The sequence below is a fragment of the Heterodontus francisci genome, chromosome 4 (assembly GCF_036365525.1).
Source record: "Heterodontus francisci isolate sHetFra1 chromosome 4, sHetFra1.hap1, whole genome shotgun sequence".
NCBI lineage: Eukaryota > Metazoa > Chordata > Chondrichthyes > Heterodontiformes > Heterodontidae > Heterodontus > Heterodontus francisci.
The window spans coordinates 44,555,638-44,570,044 of record NC_090374.1 but is presented as its reverse complement, the minus strand read 5'-3'; the positions used below and the strand labels follow the sequence as shown (position 1 = coordinate 44,570,044).

Here is a 14,407-nt window from a genome sequence, read left to right as displayed (position 1 = left end):
ACTCATGTTAATAGGTTAGGATGTTCAGAGCAAGAAGAGGTCAATAGTGGACCAAGAATCTCTCTGCTTTTTCCTCCAACTTGTTCAAAGACACCAAAATAAATCCTAGCACTATTTCAATTTCAGCTGGGAACAACTACTTTGGTAAAGACTAGAAATCAAACAAGGAATAATTTTGGTCTAAATGACTGAGTACCACATTGCACGGTGTATTCATGCTCAGTCATCAGGAAGCCAATTATAATTAAGTTTAGAACATCCTAAAACTCTGTATATCACTTCAACTTTACTTCAGGATTTCCACAAGAAAGCTTTAGAAAATAATTTTTGTATGCATTTAAAAAAAATTGGCTCCAAAAGCTAAATTTGATTTCTCAGTATTCAAAGAGCAGGTATAATGACATCCAAATGAAAAATATAAATATGGTACCTGGGTAGAGGTAGAAGGAATGGGAATAGAATCCAAGACAGTGAATTAAACAAACACAAAAGAGACACAATCATATTTAAAGGGATAAGAGAACAATTTCAATTACGCACTTCAGAATTAATTCACTGTAAAGGACTTTAGGATGTTTCAATGTGTTAAGATGCTACTTTATTATTTAGAAACTCTCTACATCCCCACCCCCAAAAATGTACACATCCTTTAGACAGCTGCCCTAGACAGTTGAAAGCCATCCACATTTAAACTATTTTCTTTCCGTTGCAAGGCTTTCTTAATGGATGCAATTCTATGGACCATCTCCAGTAACTTTCCAAAATTACCATTCTTCACTTGAGTCTCGGTGGTGACGTCAGCAGGTTCTCCAGCCATGCACGATAGTCTGATCCTGTCCTTGCTCTGTGTCCAAACACACACATACTCCCAACAGGAAATCACTGTATAGCAAAGAGGAGCAAGAACTCTGGCAAATTTTTCCTCCCCTAACTGGAGTGGTGCAGTGAGTTACTGCCTTAAATGAAATCAGTTAACTCAGTACAGACCAGGTATCAAACATTGGACGTTCCTGGTTTGTATGGCTCAGACAGCAACCTAACCTCAGAGCTATGCAGAAGCCTTGAAGACATCACGATCAATTTGTTGTTTTGAACAAAACAGCAGCAAAGGGAATATACACCTACACCACACTAACAAGAGTTCCTGATCTTAACTGTTTTCCTACTATAAATGCAAATGAATTAATATTTGGTGAGGACTTTCATGCTTGACTGTGAGGGCCTTTAAAGTCAAATAGCCTGCTGACAGTCACTGTCTAGGACCAGATATGTAAAATGGTTGGATGGGAAAGTTCCAATAGGCTGTTCATGGAATTGTAGCCAGCAGACCTCGACATCTTCAGGAAAAGAGAAAAAAATCAAAAGAACAAAAGAAAACTACATATACATATTGCCTCAAAGTCAGCACATTGTTCTGCTTTAATATTCGGAGCCCTCTTCAGGATAAACATAAAACTTCATGTAAAATATAACAAGGTCCAAACTTAAGTTTGTGTCCACAGATGCTGCCTGACCAGCATTTTCTATTTTCATTTCAGGTTTGCAGGATCCACAGTATTTTTGCTTTTGTTCTAGGTTCGTCCAGAAGCTTTAGTTTTAAAGCTAAAGCTACGGGCCATTGTTTAACTTTTTTGCATTACAGACTATCTCAGCCACTTCGACAATAATTCAGTTGTATGCATCATGATAGCCATTCATTTTATTCTATTATCCCTTCCTATAGATTTTTTGTAGTACTTTAGAACTACAATAATACTTAACAAGAGGCAAGAAACACATGGTTGCAGCATCACTGTAGGTACACAAAAACTTGAAATTCATAGATACTAAAAACAGTTTCCAGCAGTTACTGCACCCAGGCTCTGCATACATTTCAGCAAACTACATTCATCTTGTATTTACTGAGCAAGATATTTCATCTACAATGTGTTCTTCTGCTGATACAATATAAATAGGACATAGAAATGCACATTGATGCTTTTGAAATCTAAACATTTATTTGTATGAAATCCACCATTGTTACACATCCTTTAGAATTCACACAAAAACATATTACAAGCTAAGGTATTAAAAGATGGCATACTCAACTTCCTACAATGTTGAATACACTTGGAAAGATTTGTAGTTGATCAAGTTTTTTGCCATATTCCACATAAAGAAAACTTATTTACAAATGTATTATATCCTTGATACCGCTCCAAGTGCTTTACGGCCAATGGATTATTTTTCAAGTATAGTTAGTTGTTACGTGTGCATACTGTTATATTCCAGAAAGCCAATTGGTGAAGGATGAAATGAGAACAGAAAGAGCCGGAAATACTCAGAAGGATGATACTGGAGGCAATCCTTACCCAGTCTTATATTTATTTAAAAAGAGTGAAACATTACAAGCAAACACCACCTAACTCAACCACACTACAGTTTCAGTAAGTTTCTTTATATGTGCTCTGTGAAAGCCCAATTAATGCTCTCCATCTGCATATAATTAAACATAACTATTATACAAATTAGAAATACATACATGGCAGCCAAGTTGAACATAACAGTCACGTAGCAAATGAATGAAAAAGGTGAAATCTGAACACTAATGATCAAATATGTTATAATACTGAACACTTTGCTTGGGGTAACGTCATTGATACATAAAATTGCTTGGAACACTATAACCTATTGAGACCAACTATTTTAAGATTAATAAAATTTGATCTTCACAACAGGCTGACTGTAATGATAGCAAGGGCACAGAAAGTAGTTTACAGTTTAAAAAAATTCACCTATGCTTGGGCATCATTCTGACTAACCAACTTAGCATAGAACATAGAACATTACAGCGCAGTTCAGGCCCTTCGGCCCTCGATGTTGCGCCGACCTGTGAAACCATCTGACCTAAACTATTCCATTTTCATCCATATGTCTATCCAATGACTACTTAAATGCCCTTAAAGTTGACGAGTCTACTACTGTTGCAGGCAGGGCGTTCCACGCCCCTACTACTCTCTGAGTAAAGAAACTACCTCTGACATCTGTCCTATATCTATCACCCCTCAACTTAAAGCTATGTCCCCTCGTGTTTGCCATCACCATCCGAGGAAAAAGACTCTCACTATCCACCCTATCTAACCCTCTGATTATCTTATATGTCTCTATTAAGTCACCTCTCCTCCTCCTTCTCTCTAACGAAAACAACCTCAAGTCCCTCAGCCTTTCCTCGTAAGACCTTCCCTCCATACCAGGCAACATCCTAGTAAATCTCCTCTGCACCCTTTCCAAAGCTTCCACATCCTTCCTATAATGCGGTGACCAGAACTGCACGCAATACGCCAGGTGCGGCTGCACCAGAGTTTTGTACAGCTGCAGCATGACCTCGTGGCTCCGAAACTCGATCCCCCTACTAATAAAAGCTAACACACCATATGCCTTCTTAACAGCCCTATTAACCTGGGTGGCAACTTTCAGGGATTTATGTACCTGGAATAAACTCAACTCTAGCTCTAGCAAATCTTCCTTTCTCTGCACTTAGCCAAGGTGATTTTCCATACAACACATAAAAACAAACTGTCAAAATGAATGAGCTCAAATTAATTAGCATCTACTGCTGTGCTTTTATTTAATGTACCATATTAGCCATAATCTCAGGAACATGACATGCCATTAGACGTTATGATACAGCAATCAGTTGACCATCGCATATCCTATAGAACTGATTTAATAGGGGCTTTCTCTGTTCAAATCCAGAAACCCATTAAGTTCTTAAATGATCAAGAGTATAAATTGAGACAAAAGAAGAAAGATCTGTTGGAAACTGACTGGGTATAGCTGATGGCTCTGATCGTGGGCTTCAGGAGGTAAGAAGGGAAGGGATGAGATCACATTTTGTGTCCTTAAAAATCAGCAAACTTACCTTACGTAGGACTCGACACAGTTACTAACTTGGTAAACAGGAATTCCAAACAATTAGTAGCGAGTGCTTTAAGGGGCTACAGTCTCTACAGATCAATTTTCAAGCACAATACTGCATGGACATGTATTTTTAATATGCTCTTTATTGCGATAACTTTACAAGACGACTGTGTGGATTAGTGTGTTAGCATACTAGTACACTCAAGAAAAGGAAGTCTTGTCTGCTCTCTCACTCTGCAGCTGCAAAAGTCTTAAATGACTTTGAAGATGTCTTGCCCAGTTCAGCACAACTGGCAAACTCACTCAAGCCAAAAGGATAACAATATGGGAAATGTGAAAGGGAACAAAAATACACCTGTGCAGTGGCATGTGCTTTTCTGAGTTTGGGATTAAAGGACATCGTTGGAACAAAATGTGGACACCTTTACTCCACACCCAGACCATGCGGATGCCTGACCTAGGACTTCTTAACGTAGAAACAGTGCCAAAAATGGGAAAGGATACTGCTTCTCATCACATGAATTAAAAAGTAGCAATTGGTTATCCTTAAGCAGAATTAGAGGCTTTTGCATATATATATATATATATATATATATATATATTATTTACATTTTATTACAGGCACTAATATGAACTTTGTTTGTAGTTGAAGTTTGATTTGACATTTCCAGGAAATTGTAGAACTACCATTAAAAAAAATAAGCTTAGCATTATCTGCAGCAAGCAAGCTGAATCTGAGAATCAAAAACTAATGTTCTGTTTTTGCTAACCACGACCTTTTTTATAGTTCATTCTCAGGATGTGATCATCACTAACAAGACTGGCATTTCCTGCCTACCTTTAGTTGCCCAGAGAAAGTTATGATCCAACTGATTGGCTTGCTAGGCCACGTACAGGGGGCCATTAAGAGTCATCCATGTTGGCATGGGGCTGGAGTTACACATAGACTGAAGACCAGATAAGGTCGAAAGGTTTCCACAACAACCCAACAGTTTAACTGTCACCTTTAGTTGAATTCAAATTCTCCCTTTAGTTTATTCCCCAGGACTCTATCACAAGATCAGTAACCTAACCACGATGTTACCATATCCTCAGAAAGCCTCCCACTGCAAAACTTTTCTCAATAAAATGTTATCATTTCAGTCAGTGGCATTAAATCTATTTCTTTATTTATACTTGATTTTATGGTACAGTCTAAGATGATATTGATAAAGTACTGCAAACTCATGAAATTTAATACTGCATTTTACTACTACATCAATGCAAAGTGATTTCAAGTATGCACGGACGCAAAAGTGACAGTACAAGCCCCGTACAGTATTGCAAGTGATGTGACTATCTCAAGTAGGTAATTTCAAACCGCTTCGACTTCATACCAGGCATAAATATATCTTCTGCCTAACAGGAAGCCACATTTTAACAGACCTTGGCAAGTCCAAAAGATGTCCTGGGAATGTTATAAACTTGCTTTTGAGCCTTTTAAAAAAATGTCATGATAAAATTAAGTCCCCAAGCTTTGGGAGGCAGCTCCCCACAGCAGCACAGTCAAAGTGAGTACTTGACGAGGGCCTCGAATTTATATTTTACCACCAACACAATACTGGTTCTTAAAGACTATCCAACCCTGAATTCAACTGTTTGATTTTCAATTTATGTTCCTTCAACAAGGAATTGGAATAATTACAAATAATAGAAGCCATGCAGCCCACCATAGTGCAATTATCCAGTCCTTCAGCGTGCCCCTACTGCAGTATCCAAATTGACTCCTAAATGATTCCAGAGTTTATAGGTACATTTCAATGCAGTGATCAATCTTGAAAATGCAGAGAGCTCTTTAACTCTCATCTATGAGAGCTACTTTTCACTATATCTACAGGTTTGTGGCTCTGGCCTTGAGAGAAAAAAAGAATTAAATTCATAGGATGCTCTCCCCAATCCCCACCAGGTCAAAAATCAATACAAGCAGTTGAACTCTTAAATCTCACGACTCCATGAGTTATAATTTGGATTAAGAGGCTAAAGTTTAAACTTCATCCAAAATCGAAAAACTTTAAAGAGGTCAAAGGCTTTTGCTCCTCTTCCACCTCATCCAAAAAAGGAAAGCGAGAGGTGTAGAAAAAAAATGAAAGAATCCTGTGAAGTTAGAAACAAGTTGTAAAGGACTATGCTACATGATTGAAACTTGAGTTCAGCAGCCAGTTAATTAAAACATCCTGACAAGAGTCTGGAAGTCACTTTCCCCTCACTTATTCAGGTTAGAAATGTTGATTAAATTTTAATTTATTATAAGAAATGTACAAAACAATGTAACATTGATAAGATATGAACACATTTGCATCTTTAAGAATTAAAACATATACTTAATGCAATAGCCTAGACTTTGCAAAATATAAATTTTTTAAAAAAGCTGCATGGTATATTGCATTTTAACTTTTATATATAATCTCAAAACTAAAGAATCAGTGTGCAAAAAACGAATGGCCGTGAGCAAATAGGTTCTGCAGGAGAGTTCACTTGCTACTCTATACTTAAAGACTAAATCGGAACAGGACAGCTAGGAAGAGACCCAATCTTGGCGAGTCTTACTGTCTGGGTTCACATTCAAACCTTTATTCAAGGATACATTAAAAATGAAGGGTTACATAAAAACTGATCTCAAATTTTAATTCCTTAAAGGTTTCAATATAATGATAGCTAGCACATAGGCATCAGATGCATTTTGAGTGCCGATGCAACACCAACTGAACGCAGTGCAGCAAAGCTAAGTTGTCCAGTATCAGTTCATTGTTCTTATTGCATGCTTTTTGAACATAAAACTTCCATTTTACAATACACAAACTCCACTAACAGTCATCTTATTTAAATGACATCTTGCATACTTTAAAATGAAAATAAAACAATTTTTTGTAACAAAGGATAAATAATTCTATGCAAAAGCATTGACAGAAGGAGGAAAACCATTGTAGATTACATAAACAGCCTAATTTCATTCAGAATTGAATGGTTTACATTTTATAACTGTACTTGCTCTTATACCAAAGGCAAAAAGTAATCGTGCCTAGAGTTAGAAAACCACTCAACCCTACATAAGCTGCAAGTTATTTTTAACGTTTAGCCAAGATGCATAGCTAGATTTGATCTTACCTGGTGCTGGTGCTTGTGTAGTTTGTGTTTCTTGGCATTCACTGGCTATAAGTACTTCTATAATTTTAATGTGGTATTCAGGATTTGTATCTGAGCTAGATAACCAAAGGCAAAAAATTAATCCAAAATCTGAATCGTACAGTTAAATCGGAACCCCAAACATTTGTTTTTTAAAAGGACACCTATTTTAAAATGTTAGAAAAATGCTAATGCTATTACAATATTTAATGTACATTTTCAAATATTTTACAAAATACACAAGAGTGCAGCTTAGGAAACAGTCTTCCTAGTAGCATACATACCTTGCTGCCTGTTGTCTAAAAAGCAAAGGACTGAAGATTTCTGCCAATGTTCTAGCACTCAGGTTGTTCTTCCCAGAGTTTTGGCAAAGTTTGCAGAAATGCTTGATCAAATAATGAAGTGTAAGCCAATACTGGTGAGGCACATTATGGGACCGGATAGCTCTCCTTAGCAACTGTGCACACTCCTCTGTATTGAGTACCTCTGCATTTGGAGAAATTAAAAGTCATGGCTGTCAGTGAGGCAACAGAACTACTAACATTCGGCACTCTTGATCAAAATCTGCTGCACCTCAACATGCTACTTTTAAGGAAACATTTAGACAACTGATAATCTGTGCCTGGTAGTAAGAAAATAAAACCCTTCAAAAGGTACCGTGGGCAGTTAGTGGAAAACTGTACGCATTGTGATGTAGACCACAAGTACTTAGTATGTACTATACTATAGGTCTGCTACTTCTTGTGATGCAAATGATTGGGTAATTTAAAGATACAGCAGATAACAACCACATCCTTTGACTGCATTATGCATTCATATAAAAGGTTAATAGATCTATACTTTGTGCAAGTTACTAGCCCTCTAGACTGTGCAACAAGAAGTCTTCTTCGCTTTTAATCTTTGTAACAATCACACCAAAATTTACAAACCACATAGTACAAATGGTCCTTATGTCTCAGTACTTTGCGTGCACAAAGATCACGGCAGAGGTTTACACTAACTGAATACAGTTACTACTTGTTAACAAATGCAATTATGACATCATAGGATAATTTGCACATTGATGGTTTAACTTGGTAAGTTTTTGCAAACAAGGAGAGCAGAATCTAAGTTCAATAAATAAAGCAAAGATCAGATTCTAACCACAATGTGAGATATCACTTGGACCATTTCAAGATTTAATCAAATTTGAAAACTGCTTAAAATTCACAAGAATTAGTATTGTAGAAGTTGTATCATTCATTTTGCCAACATCTACAAAAAATTTAGTCAGAGGATAACCAAACAATAAAAGTAGGTATGAAGCAAACTGCGTGGGGAATGGGATGGGGTGGGATAGAGCAGAGAACAGGGACATAGGAAAAAAAGACACTTTATCCTGAACTTTTTGATATGTCCAATCAATCCTTTAGCATCATTAAATAAGCCACTGCTGCACTTCCCTTGCACTGTGTCCCTTTTGCTTGATCATACTAGTGGATGCACGTGTTAGCAGAAACTACCTAATGTTTCATTATCTGACTTGAAATTTTGGGTCTTATTTTGGAAAAAAGCAAAAAAAGTTTGTGAATAGCTACAAAAATCATGGAGAAGGCCAAAAACCTCAGGCATGCTGCTGACAATTTTTTCTTCTTTTTTTAACAATCTGACTCGGATTTTCTGCTTAGCTAATTCAGTGACAGTACTCTCTCCCCTGAATCAGAAAGTCTGTGGGTTCAAGTCCAACTCCAGGACTTGAGCACATAATCTCGGTTGACATTACAGTGCAGCATTTATCCCTCAACTGTAAGCACTTAAATGGTTTAATTGGTCATTTATCTTTTAACTCTTTGTGGGACCTGGCCTTGCACAAATTGGCTGCTGTGATTCCCTACAACAGTAACCATACTTTCAAAGTATTCAATTAGCTTTGTGATGTTCTGAGGTTGTGAAAGATGCTATGTAAATGAAAACTCTTTCTTTCTTACCTTGAGCTATATAAACCATATCACTGTAGATGGATGTTGGAATGACAGGATTTGGCAGGTCCTGAAGATATTGCCGTAATGCGTCAGCCAGTGACTGGAGATCAAACTGCTCAATGTCTACTGAAGCTGCATCTAGTAAATTGAGAAATGCACATGACTACAGAAATATTTTGAAAACAAACTGGTTATTGAGAGTTTTTACTGGATTCTTGTCTTTATAGAGAGGACATAGAGTTACAAGTATGAAGAAATCGGTTTATAAAAAGCAGTGGCATTGTTATGGGATATACCTTCAGAAAAGCGTAAATGCTAGGCAGATTTTCAGCAAAGAAGCACACTTCAACAAATAAAAGTCATATTAGGACTCCCAATGGTTGGGTTACATGGAGCAGTAACAGTAACAGCCCAGGTTCAATCTCTCATCCATTCTAAGGGTAACCAATCTCAGTCAGAGCAGTACCAATGGGGCTGTTAATAGGGAAGAGAACAGTCATGGGTCCCATTTCACTCAGAAGTGCACTTCTGTGGACTTTAAATGATGACAGGGCCAGACAAAATTATCAGTAGGATGGTTTACCAACGTCTAGGTCACTATAGATTGGGCATTTGAATTCCAAACCAGACGGCTACTGGTATCTGCGATGCCACAACCAATATAAGCATCTTCTGAAGAGGGGAGAAAAACTGGAGTGTAAAAATGAGTTGCATAGCAATTTCTATCAGAGTACGAATGTAGACTGAACTTTAAAACAAAATTGATATCAAAATTGATATAAGAACTACATTTGCTTTGTAGTAGAATGTATGAATGCACACCATACAGTGCAAATGTACAGTTCATTCATATATAACAAGTTAATTTACAAAGCATTGGGCAGAACTAAAATTAGGTGAAAGAAAAAAAAATCAGGGCAGAATAGATGGCAACAATTTTGATCTTGATTATCATTGGGTGCATTAGCTGTGGAAAAAGCAAATACCTTTTAGTCCCTGGTTTATGCCACCATTTTCAATTTTTGTAATAATCAACACAAAATGCAGTGTTAAGAAGCCCCCTAATGGTAATCCAGCATACAGACAAAGTAGTTCTGCACTGTAAACAAACCCATTGCTACCTAGATCAACTTGCGTTTCAGAAACTACATGCTGAGGTTATGCAAAAGCTGTGAATTTACAACCTGAGAATTGAAATCATTTACCCCACTCCTCCCAAAAAGGAAGAAAATGCTACTGCAACACCAATTTATTACAATGAGTGGAAAGGTATAAACAGGGGAAGGGAGCAAAAGTTCACTGAAGTGGCAATGCACTTAACCACAAATAGAAAAAAACTCTGTATACATTTGTACCAAGAATGAAGTGTTGCAACTTGGAAAACATCCAAATGTGGTGTATATTTACCATAATCTAACAACTGCTTTAATTCAGCACCACCACATGAACCAGAAGTCCGGTATAAATTGGCACTCTCTAGACCTGTAAAATATAAATCAAAATGCTTACATTAGGTGAGCTACAAGTTCCTAGTTATACAAGAAAAAGGTAGGAGCTGTGAAAATGCAGTCTAGAAGGTTGATCAGCTCCAGAGCTTAGAGAACTAGAAAGATAGAGTTAAGCACCACCCTTTTGCAGCATTAATAGGTAAATGCAGTTAATGTCAAAGGTACAGTAGCTTCTACATGTTTCCATTCATTAGACATGTTATTCTGATTTTAAAAATGTATTAAAGATAACACATTGCAAAAGAATCAGCATTGTTAAAGGGATACACTTAAAGAGGGGCAGCTTATAATTAAACCTGCTGTACAATCGCAGTTACTGTGGTCTGATTTTTAAAAAAATCTAGAACACCTTTAACATGTGCTAGCTTGCTTGATTGATCAAAGGTGTTAAAGACAGAAATGTAAAATTGTGGTGGTTATTCATGTCTCCAGTAACTCTTGCATTGGAATTTCTCATTCAGATATACAAATATTTGAAACAAAAAACAAAGAATTACTAGAAACATTTACCAAAATTTGCCATTTGACACAACAATCTGCAAATCAGTTGCATAATGGATAGCCACGGAGTGTGAAATAAGAGTATCTATATGACCAAATACTATTCAAATTCCAGCATGAATTAATATTTACCTGTCTCCAGAGCTGAATTACATTAATAGCTGCAACCCATACAAAATTCATACTTTTACAAAAATTATACTTACAAGAGAAGCAATTTTGTCCATACTGTGCTTTTGATTGCTTTGGCAATCTTTTTAAAATAAACTCTCATTCTAACACATATCGGGACTAGAAGTACCATTTTGGAAACTCACAGAAGCTATGAATTCAGATTATTCATCTTACCTGTTTTTTCAACAGCCTCTACTAACTTCACTAGGATTGTTGGAGCAATATCTGGGGGTGAGAACTGCTCTGTTAAATCTGGTAGAACAGAAGCTACAGAAGTAAAAAAATTGAATTTAGTTAATGTTCTAACAATCTAAAAATAAATGCATAACTGTTTAAGTTTTAAATCTTAAATAAATTTACTTATTGACTGTCAATACTACAGACACATCCACTCTAAGTCTGGCACTCACAAGTTACTTTTATTCTGATTACCCGAACATCACGAGAAACTTTTCTGGCTTAATGTTTGACTTTAGTTCTAAAAGACACAGGACTTGAAGTAATTTATTACCATATATATCAAAGACCAAAGGCTATTCTGAGTTGTTGAGCTGGTTACTCCACCCAATTTCTACTTTAAATAACTCCCAGCTTGTAATTTAACAGGGGTTTAAAAAATGTCTCTTGGCATCAGTTTTCTTTGAGCCTAAAATGTTATTGGAAGGCTGATAGACACATGAATGTGGTTCTAGGGCAGCTCTTTGCCCAATTGGCAACATCGTAGCTTACTTAAGTGATAGCAATTTTCAGACCCAATCCACATTACATATATTTGAAATTACTAAAGGAATTTCAAATATATATATAAAAACTTGAAATGGGTCTGAAACTGAATGGAGGAAGGGGAAGAAATGTATAGAAAACCCACTCAAAAATCAAAATGTTTTATTTGATTTCTCCTCCTACTTTGCATTTCAATCCAAGCAATTTGCTAAAATTTCCATGACTTAAACTGTGCTGCACTACTGCCATCAGATGAGGGCACTGCTGCTGTACTTCTGCTCTGAGAGTGAGCTATGAACAGAACTAAAAAGGAAACCAAATTTCAGTGAATCAATGCTATGGAGATAGAATTCACAGCTCTATCCCTTTACATTACAATAATAAAATTTAAGAACATAAGAAAATACAGGACAAGAAGTCTGTAGTCCATCTGGCAGGTCCCAAAATCTAATGCCTCAGTTGCTTATTCCTTCACATAACTACTGTGTTCCTTTACATTTTTCACACTATTCCCAGGCAGTCCATTCCACACTATTCCCAGGCAGTCCATTCCACACGTCCATCATCCTCAGCATAAAATAATTAAATCAAAACTGTGCGCACCATCCAAAGTTTGAGCCCATTTTACCTGGTTCTACCAGGTGACATGCTCAAAACATATTAGTGGGATTCAACATATCCATCCCTTAAGATTGATAAATATGAATAACTATTGTAAGCTAGGGTTTTAACACTGCACTTCAGCCTTTAGTTCTCCAGAGTAAATTATCCCAAACAAACCTCTCCATTACTGCAAGCCCCAGAACATTGACTAAAACTTGGTATCTTGCTTTACATACTTCTTGTATGTGCAGTACCATGCATATAACATTTCCCTCCCAAAAATCAAAAGAATATAAGACATGCCCCATATTTTATTTCACTGTACTATCTGCTGGATTCAGTTGTTAACCAAAAGTTGCAAGCTATAAAGTTTCAAAAATAAAAACATTTTTAAAGATAAAATTGAAAATGTCAGTGGGAAACCCAAGAAATTACAAAGATCGCTATCAAAAGAATATACAATGGGTGCTAGGGTCCTAGGAAGTACAGAGGGTCAGAAGGACCTTGGTGTACTTGCCCATAGATCACTGAAGGCAGCACCATAGGTAGATAAGGCAGTTAGGAAGTCATATGGAATACTTGCCTTTATTAGCTGAGGCACAGAATATATGAGCAGGGAGGTTATGATGGAGCTGTATAAAACGTTAGTTAGACCACAGCTGGAGTACTGTGAACAGTTCTGGTCATCGCACTATAGGAAGGATGGGATTGCACTGGAGAGGGTGCAGAGCAGATTCACCAGGATGTTGCCTGGGCTGGAGTATTTCAGCTATGAAGAGAGACTGGAGAGGCTAAGGTTGTTTTCTTTAGAGCAGAGAAGGCTGAGGGGGGGGGACATGATTGAGGTATACAAAATTATGAGGTGCATAGATAGGGTAAATAGGAAGAAACTTTTTCCCTTAGCGGAGGGATCAATAACCAGGGGGCATAGATTTAAGGTAAAGTGCAGGAGGTTCAGAGGGGATTTGAGGGAAAAAATTTTCACCCAGAGTGTGGTTGGAATCTGGAACACACTGCCTGAAGGGCTGGTAGAGGCAGGAACCCTCACAACATTTAAGAAGTATTTAGATGAGCACTTGAAATGCCACAGCACACAAGCCTATGGGCCAAGTGCTGGAAAATGGGATTAGAATAAATAGGTGCTTGAAGGCCGGCATGGACATAATAGGCCAAAGGGCCTGTTTCTGTGCTGTTTAACTCCAAGACTCTATGACTCTAAAAGGAAATTCTCCACTATTTCAATTATTTCCAGCCAGTCTTCAATATAGCAGGAAGAGGGATGTATGGTGGAAGAAATGCTCTTGATGGACACCTCTTCAATTAATTTCCTTTCCAGCTCTGGGAACTGCAGCGTTTACTGTTTTATAATTCCTTCAAATCTGACCCTGCACATAACAGCAGTCGCTCTACATAGTCAAGTAAGCTAGCTATTTGCTTCAGTTTCAGGAAGAAAACTCTACTCTTTGGAAGTAATGCACTCAGGTTGAGTTCAAGCTCCACTCCAGAGACCTGAACATGATACTTGAGTGCAGTACTGAGGCTATGTTGTACTGTCAGAGGTGCTGTTCTTTAGCTAGTAAACTGAGGCCCTGTCTTGCAGCCTCAGTTAAACATGAGGATCTCATCACACTATTTGAACAAGAGCAGAGATTCTCCTGTTTCCTCACCACACTTATCTCTCAACCATAATTGAATCTGATTTATCTCACTGCTATTTGTGGGACATGGCTGTGCATAAACTGACTGGTGCATTATCTTGCATTCAACAGTGACTACAATGCAAAATGCACCAAATCGTCTGTGAAGCACTCTGGGATGTCCCTTTTTTTAATTCGTTCATGGGATCTGGGTGTCGCTGGCTAGGCCAGCATCTAT

At 37.3% G+C, this 14,407-nt stretch overlaps 1 protein-coding gene across 1 annotated transcript in view; it reads right to left on the bottom strand.

Moving 5' to 3' along the window:
* pik3r1 (phosphoinositide-3-kinase, regulatory subunit 1 (alpha)) overlaps nt 1-14,407 on the bottom strand; it is a 103,344-nt gene that overhangs the window by 16,799 nt on the left and 72,138 nt on the right. The window contains exons 3-7 of the mRNA XM_068029441.1: nt 11,381-11,473; nt 10,431-10,505; nt 9,030-9,161; nt 7,347-7,548; nt 7,045-7,139 (exon numbers count right to left, since the gene is read on the bottom strand). Of these exons, the coding sequence (XP_067885542.1) occupies nt 7,045-7,139; nt 7,347-7,548; nt 9,030-9,161; nt 10,431-10,505; nt 11,381-11,473 (597 nt within the window). The remainder of the gene's footprint in view (nt 1-7,044; nt 7,140-7,346; nt 7,549-9,029; nt 9,162-10,430; nt 10,506-11,380; nt 11,474-14,407) is intronic.